This window comes from Balaenoptera ricei, chromosome 10 (genome assembly GCF_028023285.1).
Source record: "Balaenoptera ricei isolate mBalRic1 chromosome 10, mBalRic1.hap2, whole genome shotgun sequence".
NCBI classification, from domain to species: domain Eukaryota; kingdom Metazoa; phylum Chordata; class Mammalia; order Artiodactyla; family Balaenopteridae; genus Balaenoptera; species Balaenoptera ricei.
This window is the reverse complement of record NC_082648.1, coordinates 80,070,967-80,091,693: the sequence shown is the minus strand read 5'-3', so window position 1 is coordinate 80,091,693 and position 20,727 is coordinate 80,070,967. Positions and strand designations below refer to the sequence as shown.

Genomic DNA, 20,727 nt, shown 5'->3' with positions numbered 1-20,727 from the left:
TCAGGAACCAAATTATTGTTTATTTCCATCATTTCCATCCATCCTAGAGCCTTAAATGAACTCACCTCTGACTTGCCATAGAAGGAGAATTTCTTAGATTGCCAATGTAAAGAAAGAGATGTTTTATTGGCTATTTAATTTGCTCTTTTGTGAATCACATATTCATATCCTTGGACCATTTTTTCTGCTTTGTGTGTATTTTTCTTATCAATTTTAAGAGCTCTCTGTATAGTATAGATATTCATCCTTATCTGTCATATTTCTGACATATTTTCTCCTGATCTGTTTGTCTTGCAATTTGTATGTGTGGTATCTTTTACCCTACACAATGTGTTTTTATGTAATCAGATGCAGGGTTTCTTGTCTTGGTTATAAAGTTCTTCCCAAAGTCTTGCTTGTGGACAAATATAATATTGTTCCACCATCTTTGTTGCTTTGTTTTTTAAACTATGTCTTTAATCCATCTGGAATTTATTTTTATGTATAGTGTAAGATAAGGGCCGAACTTTATTTTTATCCAGATGGTTAATCAGCTATGTCACAACCATTTACTAAAAAAAAAATTCCTTTTCCCACTGAACTGAAATACCACTTTTGTCATATATTAAATCACCATATACCTGCAAGCTATTTCTGAACTTTGCACTGTTCCAATTATCTATTGATCTAATTCTATTCCAATGTCATCAAATTTTTATTACTGTGGATTTAAATATATTTATGGCAAATCTCTCTATTTTTATTTTCATAATTTTCTTAGCACTTCCTAGACATTATTCTTCCATATGAACTTTAAGATCATTTTACCCAAATGGGGTGTGGGAACTATGAGTTTAACTGGAATTGTACTAATATATGCATTAATTTTAGGAGATTTTATATCTTTATGATATTAAGTATTCTCATCTAAATACATAATTTTTTTCATTTGTTTATGTTTAGGAGGGAGGAGGACGGAGGAGGAGGAGAAGAAAGAAAGAAAGAGAGAGGAAGGAAGGAAGGAAGGAAGGAGGAAGGAAGAAAGGAAGGAAGGAAGGAAGGAAGAAAAAAGAAAAAGGAAAAGGAAAAAAAGAGGAAAGTTAAAATAATATGCCAGTGGGAGACCGCTTTTGCATCATGTGCATGCAGGGGATCTGGTGAGGAGGTGGGCTAAGTTTTAGGAAGCTGGGAGCTTAGGAAGTGGTAACCTTATCACCCACGATGAAGAGAGATAGTCGCACACAACCGGGGAGGCGTCCATCTTCTGTTATACTTCAGACCTCTGCCCAGACTCTGCACAGCCAGCTAAGACCACTATCTCTCATCTTCTGATAAGCTTGCTAAATCTATTCTAGCTCTGGGATCTCACCCCCATCTTTCCATTTTCAAAAAATCCTGTTTCTGAGCCATAGGATCACGCTGGAACGCAAGTTCTTATAGTCCAACTTCCACTGGACTGAAGTCCAACCCTCTCCAGGGGACCTGAACATAGTACTGAACCCCAGACCATCCCAGCAGCTCATCTTCAACACCTGGCTGAACTCTCATGCATGCTTCACCCCTGCATTTCTCCCTGTACCGCACATCTCAGCGCGTGACCGTTATCACCTGTTATCCTGTACACATGTATGTCTTAAATTGAATTCATTGCTCAAACATCATAACAAAAGCACCAGACAGCTTGTTAAAGTCCTGTTTTCACTAGCTGTTTTACATTTTCCACACTGCCTTCCAGTTCTCATATACATAGCATTTACATAACTGTAATCATTGCATTAATTTATTCCATAAACATTTATCAAGCTTTTAGGAGGTGCCATGGGCTACACAAGGCATTCATTACTTCAGTGAAGCAAGCAGCTACCGTCCTTGCCCTCAAAGAGCTTATAGTCTAGCAGAAGTGTGGAAAAGTCTGCTAGATGAAAACTGGAGGGCCACACAGGATTGAGATCATTAAGAGATGACAGAAGCCTGGGCTAGGATGGTACAGTAGAAATGGAAAGAATTGACAGCTTCAATATACCCATTAGAGGTAGCACGGGGCAGGACTGGAAGTGGGGCATGTGGTTGTGGTGAGCAAATGGGTGGACGCAGAGGTGCTGCATATCGCAATGGGACACACTGAGCAGGAGGCAGACCTTGGGTGGAAAAATCAAGACTTCAATTTTTGGATGTGTGTAGTTCAAGATGCTTGCGTGATAATTAAGAAGATTTAATAAGCCTGGAGCCCAGAAGCAATCTGGGTGGGAGATAAAGGAGACATCGACATATAGATGGTATATCAAGCCATGGGAGTGGATAAGATTGTCTGTGGACAAAGTACAGAGTCAGAAGAGAGGAAGAGCCAAAACTGGGGCTGTAATAACTCCAACATTTAGAGTCAGGGAGAGAAGAAGCCAGCAAAGGAGGTCGAGGCACAGTCAAGAAGGAAGGAAGAGAGCATGGAGAAGGTGCGCCATGAAGGTGATGGAAGACAGAGTTTCAAGAATGCAGCCAAGAGGCCAAGTAAGGTGAGGACTTATAGTGTCTGTTGGAACAGCTCCATGGAGTTCAGTTTCAGGGGAACAATGGGGCAGAAGAAGTTGGAGTTGATCTGAAAATAGGAGACAGTAAGTTTTTTCAAGCTGTGGAAGAAGAGGAGAGCCAGGGAGTTGAAGGTATTTTTGTGTGACTTTGGGTTCCAGGCAAGAAGGGTTAAAAAGCTGATACCTTGGCTTAATGAACCCAACGTGGGAATCCTTGCCAAGTTAATAACTCTTTCTTGAGTTAAGCTGGATAAAGAGGGAATGAAGACCCAAAGAATCAGATGAGATATGAAGTTTGAGAGTCAATTAGCTAGTAATATCCATGGGGCCAAAGAACTTCTTGCCGCATAACATTCTATCATTCTATCAACAGACCTTACTTTACTTAACCTTTCCTCTTATTGCCAGTTTGGTTATTTCCAAGTTTCTAAGTCTATAAATGCCGCTGCAGTAACATCTGTAAGCTTATGGGTTTTCTTTCAAATTACTTCTTCAGGAGCCTAAGCCTGGAATTAGTGCTTCAAACAGAATGAATGTATTTATGACTTCTGAAACATATCGCCAAATTGCTCTTTCCAAAAAGGTTGTGTTAATTGGCTTCGCCATCACTAGGTGTCAGCAAACCTTATTTTCACTTTAATTTGTACTTATTTGATAACCAGTGAAGCTGAACATACTTCTATATCTATATCTAACTCTCTCAACCTCCTCTTGTGAGAATATACACTTCTGCCCACTTACTTTTTGGTGTCTCTAGATTTTTCTTTTTACTTTCTCCTAGCTTTCATATCTTGCAATTAATATTTTGCCTGTCATAAATGTTCTTCCTGAAGCATGTGCTTTAGTCATCTCTTATTTTTCCTTGTATAGATTTTTTTAAAAAGTCAAGTGTATGAATATTTTTCTCTTGCTATTACAGAATATATTCCTTCAGAGCCAGAAAATTATACTTCCAAATTATCTGATGCTCAGTTACTTTCTGTTAGGTTTTTAGATGAATTTCTTAATTAGCCTAAAATTTATTTTATATTTAATGTAAAAAAAGGTGAATTAAACTATGTTTCCACGTTGTAAGCCAGTTATTTCAGCAACTTTTATGAAATAGTTCTTTTGTTTCCTCTTATGATAATGCTCTTTAAAATTTTTACATCTATTTCTGAGCTTTCTACTCTATTCCATGGATCTATATTCCTATTTTTAAACCAGAGTCATGGGCCAAATTATTGCCACTATATATGTGTTTACAATCATATGGAAATGGTCTTGCTTAAATAATTTTCTTTTTTCAATATATATCTTAGATATTCTTGACCAGTTCATATTATTATTCCAGATGAATTTTATATTAATTTTAAGACAAAGTCTATTCAAATTTTCACTGGGATGGCATGAAATCTAGAAAATAGATTGAGGAAGTAGTGACATTTTTATGATCTCTTCCCGCCAAGAAACATAGTATATGTCTGGATATATTTAAGATGTTTTTCATATCTTCCAAGAAAATACCTTATGTGTCTTTGTTTTTATTTTTATATTTGCTTATGCTTTTAATTGATAAGGTTTTCCTATTATGAATTATAAATAGCATCAATAGACCACTGCCTCACTATCTAATTACTATTACTATTGCTTAAGACAAGTTGTTGCATAGCCAAAATCACTATTTTGGTAGCTGGCTTCAACATGTATCTCCTAGTAAAAATGATTTTAAAATATAGGGTATACACCTCACTCTTCAAGTTTGTGCCTGAGTACTTCTGTTGTTTTTAATGAATGGGATCGTTTATTAATGGATGTTAACAGTTTGTCTTACATGTACTAAGGTTATTGATACTTGAATGTTTACTGAACAATTAAAGTTTTAAAAGCTAATATATTTAGATTTTACAGATATACAACCACTTAAGATTAGCAAATAATGATATTTTTGTCTATTCCATTCTAATAATTATTTCTATTACTTGTTTCTTGTATTACTACATGGGACACAACTTTAAAAACAATGTTGATTGTATCAGTGATGGAACTGATGTTTCTGTTCTGATTTGTAAAAGAACACTTCTAGTCTCTCCTTTAGGAACCATGCTGTTTGTGGGAAATACTTTTATTCCTACATTTTTTCTGTTTTTATCAGTATAAGCCATTTTTACTGACTGTTAAAAATCTCTTTTATAGGTATACAAACATATAATTTTACATAATGCAAAAATGAGATGTCACGCATCCCTTTTTGTGTTTGTCTGTGTATATGAGGATTTCAGTTGTTTGTGTTTTTGTTTGTTTGTTTGTTTTTACTTGTCTCTGACCTTCCCTCCACCACATGAGTCATTCCATCAGGGGAGCCTATGTTTACAACCTAGCATGAATTCTTCCATGTTTTTCTCCATGCTCAAATAACCATATAGAGACATACATATATAAACATATACAGGGACATTTTTTGGATCAATACAAGATCATGCTATACATACTTTTCTGCATCTTGATGTTTTTACTCAACAAAATCTCATGAAATCCCTCCAAGACAATTGGAATTGCTCTAATTCTTTCTTTTTAATGCCAATTTCATAACGAGGATGAGGATACATTATCTTCTAATTGTCTTGTGTAAAGAGACAAAGATTCTTGGAAACAGAGTCTCTGTATTATATGGGTTTTTTTTCCCCATACCAAGAAAGTTACTAGAATGTTATTAGGTATATGATGGGCAGTGAGCAAACACTCTTTGAACCAAGCTAATAGACAGAATCAGAGAAAACCATAGACTTCCATCTCTATGGGTCTGGGATAAGGAATTATTTAAATAACCAAAGATCTAAGACTTTCAGGCAAGTCACTGCTAACAACCAAGGTAGGAAATATTTTGAAATAATATGACCAAGAGATGGAGACTGACATCTTATCGAAATTACTAAAATAATCAGCCCAAAGGTGGGTTCAAAGAATAGCTTTACTCAAATTACTAAACTCGTATCTCCTTTACCTTGAGAGTGGTGGTTAGCTGGAGAGAGTGACATAATGGTTTTGTGGGAAGACTCTAGAGGGATTAGGGTAAACCACAGTGGGACTCAGGGTGGGGAAGAAAGCACCCATAGTTCTCTAAGTGGTAAACATTTTTTGTAATGTTCCAGACTAGATGTGAATGGTGATTAACTTATACTAGTGAACCCAAAGATAGGTCAGCAAATTGTGTAAGCAGCACTTCTCAGTCAATGAACAAGTGACTTTCCCTCACCGCACTTAGCTGAAGTACTACCCTTAACATTTTCAAAATGATAAAAGAAAAAAAAGCTTTGTGTAATCTTAACTTATCTGAGTCCTGGGTGTATTCAACGATCACGGTATTTTCTACCAGTCTCTATCAGCACTAAAGTCGGCTATTTTGCAGACTGATAAGAGAAATAAAAATTTGACCATACCTATACTTAGATGCCTAAGCATCGTTTTCACAGAATCTATTCATTCTGGTGCAGGGCTGATGGAGGCTTGGATGAAGGCTTCGAAAGGTTTTTTTTGGCCCCTCCTACCCATCCTCCACACTGCCACCCACACGAGGACAACAGAAAGTGACAACAGCCAGATAACTTGAAATCCATGAGTTCTGATCAGTTATGACTTGAAAGCCTGATTCTTTTTATTATTTATCCCTCATTAAATGCTCTGGCTCTCCTTTATTAAATGTTAAATCATCTTAAGTGGTAGGGTTCTTGCTATTTGAAATGGCAAAGTGTAAGGGGAAAGAGAAAGTGACCCATCTCCTTGTTAATGTGGCATTCAAATAAAACAGAGTGAGCTCAACAGACAGGTCAGGCTGCTGATGGTGATTCTGTACAGTTATCCATAATACAAGAGCTGTAATTAGGGAGAAAATGTCTCCTTCCAGTCACTGAGATTGCAAGGCAGGAATTCCATTCTCCCATGGGGCACAGTTGGTATGTGAATCAGAAAATGCCTGAATATGCTCATGTTGCTACCTTTCTCTCATCCACTGACAGGGCTGATGTGCTGCCCATGGCGGTACTGCCATAGCAAGAGCCCACGGACTTTCCAAGGAACATCCCCCTTGCGATAGTCACTGCCCACATTGCTTTCTCTCCCTCTCTATCAACATCGCCTGAAGCCATGCACATATGACAGTTGTCAAGAGAAGTCTGAACACATCAGGAAAAGAAACCATAAAACAACAAAATTCGACACTTAAGACACATTTAAGGAATCTTGACCGTGACTCTGAACTTATTTTTTTCTCTTTTTTTTTAAATCAATGTGGTTTTTTTTTTTTAAGATTTTTTTTTTTGATGTGGACCATTTTTAAAGTCTTTATTGAATTTGTTACAATACTGCTTCTGTTTTATGTTTTGGTTTTTTGGCCACGAGGCATGTGGGATCTCAGCTCCCCGACCAGGGATTGAACCCACACCTCCTGCATTGGAAGGCAAAGTCTTAACCACTGGACCGCCAGGGAAGTGCCTATCAATGTGTTTTTCTGCGACATTAGTAGTCCATCTTTTCCTTAATTTCAACAAATAAAGGTCATCTTTAGCTGCATAAGATGACAAACTCCATGAGGGCAGACCCATGATGTGTCTTATTCTCTGCTACCTCCCCATCACCTTGCAGAGTGTATGGCAGCTGGTGGGCACTAAGTATCAGTTAACTAAATGAGTGGACTCTCATAACTAAGCTTATTTGATCATTAATGGATATTTTACACACAGAAGGAAGCTGGCGTCAGTTGTGTAAAATGAGACAGCAGAGACCAATTAAAAATCTTTCCTCGGGGCTTTCCTGGTGGCGCAGTGGTTGAGAATCTGCCTGCCAGTGCAGGGGACACAGGTTCGAGCCCTGGTCTGGGAAGATCCCACATACCGCGGAGCAACTGGGCCCGTGAGCCACAACTACTGAGCCTGCGCGTCTGGAGCCTGTGCTCCGCAACAAGAGAGGCTGCGATAGTGAGAGGCCCGCGCACCGCGATGAAGAGTGGCCCCCGCTTGCCACAACTAGAGAAAGCCCTCGCACAGAAACGAAGACCCAACACAGCCATAAATAAATAAATAAATTAAAAAAAAAATCTTTCTTCTTACCTTATCTTTACTGCTTCGAAATAGGTAAATTTGAGGGCAATTTTTAGCTCCAGATGAAATATCCAGCCAGTTTTCTGAGTTCTTTAAATGCACACAATCTTCTTTAAAAGTACACCTATCAAAAAAGAAAAAAAGAGGGGTAGCGGCAAAGCAGCACACATGCCTCAGTTAAAACTTTCTCATACTTGGCTTTGGTTCAAAATGCCAGGCTTTGTATAGTGGATTACTGATTTCAAGAAAGAATAAGAACATGATGCTAAAACCATGAAAAGCAACAGGAAACCAGCAGAGCATTTTTTCCATCATGTCTCAGAGCAGAGAACAAATGTGGACATGTTGAACTTAAGACTCCTGAGCCATCTCTCAAGATAACATTGCCAAATACATCCAAAACACAGCTTCTCCTGCATTCTACAACTAAAGAGCCCCCTTCTAGAAAAACCTAGTACAGAACAGCTCAAGAAAGGGTTTACACATTGTATACATTTTAGATTTGCGATTCATTTCTAGAATATCAACCCATTGTGTAACTTTTGTTGTTGTTAAAAAAAAAAAAAATTAAAGCGACCATTTTGTGCTTTGCAGTATGATAATCAAATAAACATATTGCAAGGGCAGAGTCTTCCCAAGAATTTGATAAGACATTCCAGAACCATCTGCTACATAACATTTATTTCGACAGATACCAAATTATATCAAAAGATACTGGGTAAAACATTTGCCAGGGCCACTTTGCCAAGTCGGCCAGCTCAGAGGATGCCCCCAAATAAATCTTAAGCTGTGGTCAGGGCCAACTACTTTGATAAACACCATCATAAGCTGAAAGGTGGGATCACTGCTTTGCTTGATGCCTTTCTCGGTCACTCTAGGTCATGCGAACTTGGGGACTCTTGCCTCACCAGTAGGGCCGCCAACTTAATAAGAAGAACGAACACCAAGGGCTGTGTGATTTCCGAATGGTGTTGGGCCCCACAGACATCCCCTGAATGGTATCAAGGAAAGAACAAAACATCTGTTACCTCTGCCTCCTCAAGGCCCAAGGTTAAAACGAAGGGGTGGGGCTTCCCTGGTGGCGCAGCGGTTGAGAGTCTGCCTGCCAATGCAGGGGACACGGGTTCGAGCCCTGGTCTGGGAAGATCCCACATGCCGCAGAGCAAACTGGGCCCGTGAGCCACAATTACTGAGCCTGTGCGTCTGGAGCCTGTGCTCCGCAACGAGAGAGGCCGTGATAGTGAGAGGCCCGCGCACCGCGATGAAGAGTGGCCGGGGCCCCCGCTTGCCGCAACTGGAGAAAGCCCTCGCACAGAGGCGAAGACCCAACACAGCCAAAAATAAATAAATAAATAAATAAATTTAAAAGAGAAACCTTTCATTAAAAAAAAAAACAAAAAAAAAAAAAACGAAGGGGTGGAGGAGAACTAGTGACAGTAAGTTTTTAAAAAAAACTGAAAATTCATGAATCATGTGAGATTGAAAAGCAACTAAATAATAACCACATTCAGCTCTGGGGAGTCCCTGAAAGGATGTAAGTGGAGTGAGGTGTGGTCCCAAACAGTGTACTTGACTTCACAAGCATTTTATTTCTTCTTCTTCCTCTTCTCTCTCTTTTTTTAATTCTTAAGAATTTAGGCCCCATGGCTTCATCTTTGAGCGCTGAGCTAATTTGAATATGACAAAAATAGAACAGGAAGCCAGCGAGTTTCATTAACCACCACCCCCAAGTGCAATACTTTCAGCGTGTCATCATATTCTAACATCTTGGGGAACCCTGCTTACAGGGAGCACATCTGCGTCCAAACTCTCCTCCACCTGTGTCAGCTCCTTCTCCTTCTCATGACCGTGGGGATTTTCATCAGCAATTCTCCAAAGCCATAAATTTACCTGACCCTTGATGGCTAGCTCGTCCATCACAGACATTAAGTTCAAATTAAACCTCCTTTGAACATCAGGGAGAGTTTGTGATGGAGGCACAGGTACCGCTGGATTGAAACACAGGGAATGATGAGGTTGGTTTCCTATTTTGTATTTGAAAGTGATGATGACTGTCAAAAACTACCTGCCTCTCAGAGGCATTCTGGTTTGTATAAGGCACTTCCTCTGCCTAAAAAAAGGCAAAAAACAAAGGCAAAAAAAAAAAAGAAAAAAGTCAGTTCTAGAGAGACTGGAGTACAAATATTTTTGTAGGCTCTTAATACTGCCTGGGAGTCAAGGCCTAAGGCTGCCAAAAAAACAAGTGTAAAATATTTCATACAAATAGTGCTACAATTTGCCAATTTGTAGGCAGAAAACGGTAGTGCCACTGAATTATCACTCCCTTTTCTGAACTCCTGTGGCATCTCTTGTCAGCACCACACATTTGGGTATTTAATCATATGCTGCCTTGAATTACAACTTAACTGTTTCATATGTCTATGTCATTTCCCCCCAAGTAAGCTGTAAGATCCTCAGAGGAAGGGAGAATGTCTTTAATATTTCTTCCATAAATCCTTCAGTGTCTGGCAGCATGGTATGCAAATACTAGGGTTTCAATAAATATTTTTGAATGAATGGATGAAACATGAAATCTCTATAGGTCCTTTCTGTAGGTGATTTTTCTTTCTAGAGTTTCCTTATGATTTATGTCTGACTTGTACTTGCAGTCAAGAGACTATCTTTAATGTAAGCGAAAAGTTTGAATCTTGGGCCAGAGAGGCAACAAATTAGAAGTTGAGGTTTTCATTTTGTCTTTTGGGGGGGGGAAATATATATATATATATATATATATATATATATATAAAATGGACCTTTCAATTCCTATTTTGTATAAGGTGAAAACAAAATTTAACCATGTTAAGCAACTAAACATAAATTCCTGGTTTATAAAACAGCTCTGAGATTTCTAAACTCTCATTCCTTGCTTCTCACCAGCTGAAAAATAAAAATAAAAAAATAAAAAAGCAAACCATGACACCAAGAATGTATAACCAGATGGTCAACCAACAACAATATCTTATTACTTCTCCAGTACTGCAGATTATAAAATCTTCACGACAGCACGTTACCCACACAAATTTCTTCAGGAGGGGGAACAGATCTTACAGCTCCCACGTTTTAGTAAACAAAACCAGTTACTTTGAAATGGTCCCTTTTGAAAGCCATCACTCTCATTCCTATACATCCACGAAAGCAACGGTCAAGTGCATAGACAGTTAAGCCTTTGCCCAAATAAAATTAAAATCTCATTGTCAGACTCGACTGACTCTCGGTGAGGCTGCTCCTCAATGAAGCACTCTCAAATACGCTGATTTCTTAACTGGCTTCATTACAATTTCTTCAGGCCACAGATAGGAGGAAAATGGGATTCAAATTAGAATGAGCGCATTCTGGAAAAAAATGGCAGAGATATGTTTGCTTTTCTTATCTTATGCTATTGCCCCACTCTCTACGGAGGATCTCTCTAAAAGTCCTAAGCCTCCCAACCAGTATTTTATTTTTCTAGTCCTTATTTCCAGCTAGCTCTCTTGCCTACAAAATAAGGCCAATGTGCAGACACTAGCCTACTTGCAAATTAGGAAACAGAGCCAGCTCAAATGCAAAGAAAAAAACTGCCTGAGGAAAAAAAAAGCCCAAAGCCCAAAAGTTAATTTAAAAAAACCTTTGCTAGGTGAAAGAACCGTGGATGCAATTTAGTGAATGAAACTACTTAACAGGCTTGTTCATAAAATCTGCTGTAGAGCTTAATCTAGTCAAAATAATAAGAGTTTGATGGGGACTTACTTGTTGGCTCAGTGGTTAAGAATCCGCCTGCCAATGCAGGGGACACGGGTTCGAGCCCTGGTCCGGGAAGACCCCACATGCTGCGGAGCAACTAAGCCCGTGTGTCACAGCTACTGAGCCTGCGCTCTAGAGCCCACGAGCCACAGCTACTGAGCCCACGTGCCTAGAGCCTGTGCTTCCTAACAAGAGAAGCCACCGCAATGAGAAGCCCGCGCATCGCAACAAAGACCCAACGCAGCCAAAAATAAAAATAAATAAATTAAAAGTAATAATAATAATAATAATAATAATAAGAGTTTGAGATTGTCACTCAAACTATTCAAGTATGTGGACCAACCCTCCCAGACCCCTAACTCATAACGTTCATTCAAAACCTACCCCGGCCCCGACTCATGAACAGGGAGATTCCAGACACTTGTTTCTAAGTTTGCTGTTTGGAATTCAGAAAGTATTTGCATACAGTGGGTTTGCTTCCTGAGTCTGTGGAAATCTGTCTAAACCCTGATGTCCCTGAGTAACTACCCCGTCATGTACCTGCCTGGAAGGAACACTGCCCCGTGCCTGGCACTGTTCTGTTTACAGTTAGTCTTCCCCTATTAGTCCTCACAACCACCTCGTTCTACAGGGGTGAAACAGAGGCTCAGAGAGGTGCAATAACGTGCCAAGGCTGCACAGCTCCAAGTGGCTGAAGTCTGGTTTCAGAGCCACACGCTTGGCCCCTTGGCTGCAGGGCCTCCTGTGAGCCCTAACTGCCATTTAATAAGGTACACAAACACAATGACATTTAGAGTTCCTCCTGGCTTCCTGGGGCCCCAACAGTGGTTGGAGAGTGGGGCTGTGCCAGGATGAGGCGACAGAGACGAGGACCCCAGGAACAGATGAATAGAGAAGGTAAGACAGAGCATCCAGGATGAAGAGGGGAGCAAGGATTTGGGAGGAAAACAGGGGTGGGGGGGGGGGAATCTGAGAGGCCTCGAATTTTCACACATCACTAGCCCTGAATACAAAACATCCAACTAGAGGTTAAAATTCCAGGAGGCCCCCAACTCACAAATGTACTGTGTTCCAAAAATTTGCTTGCAAACCATCTGCTTGTAATATGGAATACACTTTTTCTCCCCACAGAAATAATGTTATAAACAGTGATTAGGTCTCCAGGTTAACCCACAAAACCTGTTTATCTGTAATGTAACTTCAGTTCTATCTATTTGCAATATAAGAGTAGCAGAAAACAATGAGATTGAAGCCATTTGCATCAAATAGCAGTTTTTCTTCTTTACTTATTTGTGTTTCTGCTCAGCTGGTAGTCTGGGAACAGTGCCCAGCTGGATCGACTTTTAAATTTATTATTACAGTATTGTATTTATACAGTATTTCTTTTTTTTTTAATGGGGATGGCTTAAATTATTGTTTTCATGCCAACATAAAGAACAGGGAGACCCACCTCTGGAAATGAGCTGAAGTTTCCAAGCAGGTGAAATGCCCATGGGATGGGATGGGGGACCTTGAGAATCTGACTCTTATTAGGCTAGAATCTCTCTGTAAGAATTTAGCACTTACTCAACCTTGAAATAGAAACTCTGAACTCAGAAATGTAACTTCTACTTCCTGCCACTCGAATTTCATCAGCATCTTCTAATCTAATTGTTCACCAAGAGCAGTCAGTCCCTGAAGTAAACTGATAAGTAAATATCAGGTAATTGGCTTGAATGGGAGGGGTGGTGTGACCGGTTCCAAAGATTCTCTACTGATATACTATCAGAAAACTTTTAACAAGGAAACAATCCAGCCTCTCTCTCAAGAAACAGGAGACTGTGTCCATCCTGTGGGTAGATTTTTGCCGCAAGAGCAAAGGTCTTCTGCTAAGTGATTTGAAACTGCTGTCTGCATTTTTCGGACAGGCACGGAGTGCAGAGGAAGGGCCAGGTGGTCCCCAGAATCAGGGGGCTTTCATTAACACTGTCAGTCCACAAGATGGAGAAACCAATCTCAACTGAAAAGAATTGGAAGTCACTGTGAAAAACTACACTCTGAATTGCAGGCCTCCAGAGTCAGCCAAGGGGGATGCCAAAATACGAGACCAAAATAACTTGCCGGGAAAGCTGAAAAATTGAATTTCAGCTCCAGTGATGAAGATCCAATCTACATAAGAAAATGATGCTAATAACAGAGACAATTTAGAAGATTTTTTTTTTGTTTTTTAAGTGAAAACACCTCACCTGCCAGGAGACGTTCTTTCACATGATTTGATTCACTTATTCTTCACAAAGCTATGAAGTAGGTACAACAAATTTCCCTGCTTTACAGCTGGGGAAAACTGAGGCACGGAAGGGTCCATATTGTTTTCCCAAGGTCACAGAGTTCGGAAGCAGAGCGGCTGAGATACCAAACTAGGCAGTGCAGCCTCAGAGTCTGTGGTCTCATCTCCTACCCTGTAATGCCCCTCATAAGGGCTCTCACTCACTGAGCCCTCCCCAGGGGCCAGGCACTGTTTCTAGACTTTCCGGGACTTAACTCGTTGATCCTACAACCACCTCAGGAAGTAGGTATTATTGTTATCGGCTCCATTTCAAAGATGAGGAAACTGAGGCACAGAGAGGTTAGCATGCTATGAATCTCAGCAGTCTGGCACTGGTATCCATACTCTTATTACTGTGCCAATGACTCAAAATTTTCAAAGGTTTCCGGGATGGCAATGTCATAAATGCCAAGATAAAAGTAAATATGTCCTCCCAGAGCTTGGGCCCTATGGGAAAATATAGGTTTTATTCCACTTCTCAGCATTTCTCAAAGTGTGTTCTTCGGGTTGTTTTAGGTGTTAGTGTTAAAGGAGGGTCAAGAAATTTGGGAAACACTAGTTAAATAAAATTAATGGTCTTCTCTATTGCAGGACTTCTCAGAGCCTTGAATATGCCTGTGTGCTTTGTAACTTTCCAAGACAGAAACGGATGATGCACCATCTTCCAACTTTTGTGTTGAGGGATTAGAAGTTCTAGCCATGCACATTGGGAAACACTGCCTGATCTCAGTTAATGAGTAATAATCCAAACGGAAGATCAAATTAGAAAACTTTGGGCCTTTTTTGTCTCTTTTTTTCTCATCTCTCATACTAGTTGATTGTGACCTATTAGTTCCGAGCATTTCTCTATACTATCTCCTGCAGTCCGCCCTCACCCATCACTTCTCACCTAGGCTCCTGCAGCAGGTTTCACTGCATGTGTTTATTAAGTAACTGATGGGCCTCCCTCCTCCCTGCCTTCAGTCAGCCTCCACAGCAACATCTAGGTATTCTCAAGGACAGAAGTGATCATATCACCTCCTACTTAGGAACCCTCAGTGGCACCCTTTCACTTACACCAAACGCCTCTACCTATCTCACTTTCATGACCGGGGGCCTAGAACACACATTTCCACACTCACCTCAGTACCCAATACCATGATCGAGCTCCAGCTTTCCTCTCCAAACTCATCCCCAGGCAATCATGGGTTGATAAGTCTGTCTCTCTATTTAGCCTACAAGCTCCTAAAAACATCGGTCGCTAATATCTAGTACGTGGTGCCTCACAGGGAGCAGTTACTTAATAAACACATGCAGTGAAACCTGCCCAGCTCTTCCTGGCATGTGCAGAATGCCCCAGGGCCTGAAATACTGGTGAAATGGTGTTCCTAGTTCAATGTCACCTCTTCCATGTCTGCCCAGCCTCCAGGCAAAGCAGTCGTGCCCTCCTCTGTGTCCCCATGGGCACCTTACAAATGTTCCTGGTATATACAGCACAATGCACTGGTTGCTGATTGCCTGTCTCTCTGACCAGACTATAAGATCCCCAAGGAAAAGGCCAACCTTATTCACCTTGGCACCCCCAGGGCCTAGTGCCATATATAGTATTCCTTCTACAAATATTGTCTGAGTGCCCACCAGACATCAAACACTGGGCACTCGGGACACATGAATGCCTAAGCCAGTTAAAGCTCCCCTCTTAATGACCTTATATTCTGGTGAGGCACACGGACCAAAACCAAATAAGCAGACAATAATTTAAATAGTTTCAAACTGAGGTAAGTCTTCTGCAGAAATCAAAAATATAGCAGGAAGGAACTACTTTAGATAGGCTGGTCAAGAAAGATGGCGTTTCAGCTCAGATTTCAAGGATGAAAACAATCTAGCCACATCAAGAGTAGTGGGAACAGCATTCCAGGCAGAAGGAACAGCATGTGCCAAGACCATGAGTTCACTGAAAGCTTGGTCTCTGCAAGGAACTGATTAAAGACCAGACTGGCTAGACTTCAGTGAAGGAAGGGGAGAGTAGAGTGGGTCTGCCAGTTACAAGTCGGTGACCTTGGGCAAATCACATGCCCTCACACTTGTGTCTCCAGCTTTCCAACTGCAGAAACGCAGATAATAATGGTTTCTATCTCATGGAGTTGTTTCAAAAACGTACATCTATTTAACTGAGGCTTCCAATAGTGCCTCAGTAAATATTAGTATAATAGTTGTTATTATATTTATTACACAGGCAAGTGAAACAGAATTTAGGTAACATAAGCCAAACACACACACAAAATCATAGAGATGCAGAAGGGATCTGGGCAATAGGGGTAACCAGACTGCCTTTTGCATTGCTTACATACACGAGGTCAACAATCAGCCTGCCTTTTCCAGGTAAGGAGGCAGACACAGCTTACGGCTTCTTGGAAGTTTCTTTTCTTTTTTTTTATAAATTTATTTATTTATTTTTATTTATTTTTGGCTGCATTGGGTCTTTGTTGCTGCACACGGGCTTTCTCTAGTTGCGGCGAGTGGGGGCTACTCTTCGTTGCAGTGCGCGGGCGTCTCATTGCGGTGGCTTCTCTGGTCGCAGAGCGTGGGCTCTACGTATGCAGGCTTCAGCAGTTGTGGCTCGCGGGCTCAGCAGCTGTGGCTCGCGGGCTCTAGAGCGCAGGCTCAGTAGTTGTGGCGCACGGGCTTAGTTGCTCTGTGGCATGTGGGATCTTCCCGGACCAGGGCTCAAACCCACGTACTCTGCATTGGCAGGCAGATTCTTAACCACTGTGCCACCAGGGAAGCCCCTTGGAAGTTCCTTAATCACAACCCTCCTCCTCCCATGGGTTCTTGGAGTCTCCCTATGCCTTGAGCACCAGCTATGAGAGCACTTTCCACAGCGTACTGAAATTATTTGGTCAGTGCCTGCTTCCCACACTAACCTGTGAGCTTCTCCAAGGCACATCCTCAGTCATTTTTGTTTCCCCAGGGCCTAGTATCTGGCCTGGTATTCAACAAGCATTAGCTAAATTGGATTAAGAATTAAATTTTCAAGTGACTAAATTCTTGTCTATGTCTCCATGATACCAGCATAAGTTGTTTCATTGATTTTTGTTCACTGGGCTGGCCAGTTAACTGGTGTGGTGGAAAACCAACCTTTGTCTTGAAACTTGGAGCTATTTAGCACACGTAAAACACATCTGCAGACTGAAACACTCACACAAAAGAGATTTGTGGCCTTCACCCCATGTGGTTCTCTGGTGGGTGATGAGTGCACCAAAAGTTGGTGATTTAATTTCCAAATGCAAACCCTGAACTGAAGAATTTAAGGGAGGCATTCGCAAAAAATAGGTAGCAAGGAAATAAAGATGGGAAAATGATGCCTCTTGAGTCAGGAAGATCTGGGTTCCAAACTGCTCTCCCACACATTTGTTCTGTAACGGGGAGCACATTCCTTAGCCTCTTAGGACCTCAGTTTCCCCACCAGTAAACAGCTGGCAGTGGTAACAACCCCATCTTCCGGAGAGCAATATTGAATCCCACATGGGGCATTTCAGAAATGGTCCACTCTCCATAGAGCAGGATACAAGTGCCCAAATGTTACAAAACATCACAAGAGCAAAAACACAAAAGACTGGCAGGAAGGCTTCCAATGAAGATAGGAACATCTGTTTGAATGTGGAGGAGTTGCTGGGAACAGGACAAGTACTAGGTCACCAAGACAAGTGAAAACATTTGAGGAATTTTTAAGAGCCAATCGATACATACTTACAAAAGTGCTTGCTGCCTGAGATAAGGTCATTTCAAAAAAACAAATCTATTCCATTAAAACATATATTTACTAAAAGGGGTGTTCCTAATGGTACCTGCTTGAGTCAGGCTACATCAATGAAAGAGATGCGAGGATAAGTAGTCTGGAGGCTGAGGCTGGACCAAACAAAACTGGCTTCTGAGTACCGCAAGCATTCTCCCTGTGCCAGCCACTGTCAGCCGTCCAGGCGCAAAGAGCTGGGCGCCTTCATAGTTTCAACCCCTCTTCACCTTCTGCTTTGAAACATTCCCAGCTCTTCTAACAGCTGACAGTGATGATGAAGAACCCAGGGGATTCATGTCCACCCAAGACCCGCCCCTCCCAGCCTGAGAAGGCCCCCAAATCCCTTTCAGCAACTTCGGTAACCCAGATGCACGGGTTTGGCCTCTGCCAGGGTAATTCAGTGATGCCCCCAGACCCGGATAACATATCCTCTCTGCTCCCCACTGCTTCCACCCCACAGACAGCTGTCCTACTTGCTTCTACACAATTAGTTGGCACAATGGGGTCCTCACACAAGGAGGAGGGGCCACCCCCAAACCCCATTATTATGATGATCGCTGCCATTAGAGCTGCACTGGACCATAAAGGAGTGTCACTGCACAGACTTCAGGCACGAGGACACATCCCGGATTGGAAGGAAAGGAGGGACAGATGCAGAATGAGAACCACCTTTCACCTCAAACGGTCTTCCCGGCCACTCGGCTAGATGAGGCCACAGCCTACGAAGGGGGACACCCCCAAAGTGCAGGGTGCTCCTTTGGGTCTTGGCTCAGCTGTCCCCTTCTCCGTGAGGCTTTCCAGGATCCTCTGGTTGAAACTAACCTCCCCTGCCTCCAGTCAGCATGCCCTACCCCCTCCTGGCTTTATTTTTCTTCCTAATAGTGATTGCATCTGACATGCTATTTCCTTCTTTATTTTCACACTGTCCATCTTCCCTCATGTAGTGGGTCGAATAATGTGGTTCCCACAATTCACATCCACCCGGAATCTCAGAATGTGACCTTATTTGGTAATAGGGCCTTTGCAGATGTAATTAGTTAAGGATCTCAAGATGAAATTGTCCCGGATTTAAGGTGTTCAATGACTAGTGTTTTGCCAAGAGAGAGGAGAAGGACATTTAAGGCCACATAAAGATGGAGGCAGAGGTTGGAGATATGCTGCCAGAGCCAAGAAACACCAGGAGCCACCAGAAGCTGGAAGAGGAGAGGAAGGTTTCACCCCTCCAGCCTTCAGAGGGAATGTGGCCCTGCTAACAACTTGATTTTGGATTTCCAGCCTCCAGAACTGTGAGAGAATAAATCTGCATTGTTGGAAACCACTGAGTTGGTGACCACTTGCTACGGCAGCTCTAGGAAACTAACACAGCTCACTAGAAGGACCTCCATGAGGGCAAAGATTTGGGACTGAGCTGTTCACTTCTAGAGAATCCTGGTGCTTAGAACAGTGTCTGACACACACTAGGTGCTCAATAAAGATCTGTTAAGTGAATGCATGGATGCTTTAACTTTCAAGGGGGAAGGGTTTCTATAACTCAGGTTGGCCCGGAGTTCCATATTTAACCAGTCATCCATGCTGTGTCCATTTGGACCGGGATCCGCCCTCTCCTCCCACCACCATGAAGGATAATGTCTCCTTTGTTTCTCTTCCCTTTCACTATAGTGGTAGGTAAAGGTACTGGCTTGGGAGTTAGAGCTGAGCCTACATTTGAATCCTGGTTCCACTACTTATACAACCTGTAGTAAGCAGATTAATGGCCCCCAAAGATATCTATGTCCTAATCTCTGGGACTTGTGAATATGTGACCTTACGTGGCAAGAAGGACTTCAAAGATGTGATTAAGGATCTCAAAATGGGGAGATTATCTTGGATTATCCGAGTGGGCTCAAAGTAATCACAAGAGGCTGCATAAGAGGAGGCAGGACGGTCAGAGTCAGCAAAAGAGACGTGATGAAACAGAATTCAGAGCCAGAAAGATTTGAAGAGGCTAGACCGCTGGCTTTGAAGACGCAAGAAGAGGCCGCAAGCCAAGGAACGTAGGCTGCCTCCAGATACTAGAAAAGACAAGGAAACGGATTCTCCCTACAGCCTCCAGAAGGAATGAAGACCTTTCTACACCTTGGTTTTAGCCCAGTGAAACCCACTGCAGACTTCTGACCTCCAGAACTGCAAGATAATAAATGTATGTTGTTTTAGGCCAGCAAGGTTGTGGTGATTTGCTACCACAGCAGTAGGAAATGAATATAGAAACCTAAGGCTGTTTTCTCTTCTCAAAAGTGGGAATTGTAATAGTACTTTCTTCACAAGGTACCAGGAGGACTAAATGGAACATGCATGGAACATTCAGGGTACAGCATGTGATGTGTTATAAGCATATTCTCCTCCATGCATGGTGACCCTGTCTCCTGGCTGGGCCTGGACTCAAGGCAGGCTTGAAGAGGAGAAGGGGCACTGTAATAGCTTTCTGAAGGATAAGTGGGAACATTCTGATGGATTCCTCTACTGAAAAGCCCTCAGGGGCCTTCTCTGCTACATAGTGCCCAGCTCTCATGATGGCAGACCGAACCAGAGTAACTCAGGTTTCAGAAGAATGTGGCTATGGGTTACCATGCACCAGGGGTTGTCTTGGTCAAGTTTTCAGGCAATAACAGCTCATAGGCCTTAGGGTTGTTGATTGGCCCTGGGGAGGCTTGAGGAAGGCATGTCTCTTGGGAGAGAGAGGGAAGACAGACCTCAAGACAGGAGAGCAATGCAAGGAACTGGGTTTGTCCATAAGCAAATCATTGAATTCTTTTTGCTTATTACTCTAGGGTATTGAGGATGAATATTTTTAGCAGGCGGATTTTAATTTTTCTCTCCAGTGTTCAAATCCCCTTCTGTTACCCCAACCCTTTCAGAAAGTCTGTTGTCAGACGGGGTTGAGAAATGACCTCGTTCACAGTGTCATGTGTTGAACAGCCAGCCAGCAGATGAAAACCTAAAAACTGCTACCAGGGGCTGCTTGGAAGTCTTCTAACTGTAAACGTGGAAGAAACATGCAGAAGGATATGAGTAAATGTTAAATTTATACAAATAAGTGAGGGGAGCCCACAGATACCTTATCATTAGCACGCCTGGGGGCTTTGTCCCCGCCCTGAACACATCCTGTGCAGGGTGGGGCATTCTGGGATGGGACAATAAAGGTGAGTGTGGCCTCTCCTATGTGGCCCATTTTCTGAAGGGGACCCAGCCCTGGTTCCATTACGTGATTGGGACCGCAAGTGGAGCCCGTGGTGGTGTTGGGAGAAGTGGAGAGGTACGTGAAATTTGGAG

The 20,727-nt window shown here is 42.0% G+C and overlaps 1 protein-coding gene across 2 annotated transcripts in view; it reads right to left on the bottom strand.

Moving 5' to 3' along the window:
• The window catches only part of PLXNC1 (plexin C1), a 145,377-nt gene that overhangs the window by 82,444 nt on the left and 42,206 nt on the right, over nt 1–20,727 (bottom strand). For both annotated transcript variants that reach the window (XM_059936673.1, XM_059936674.1), the window contains exon 5: nt 7,589–7,703. In XM_059936673.1, coding sequence (XP_059792656.1) covers nt 7,589–7,703 — 115 coding nt within the window. The remainder of the gene's footprint in view (nt 1–7,588; nt 7,704–20,727) is intronic.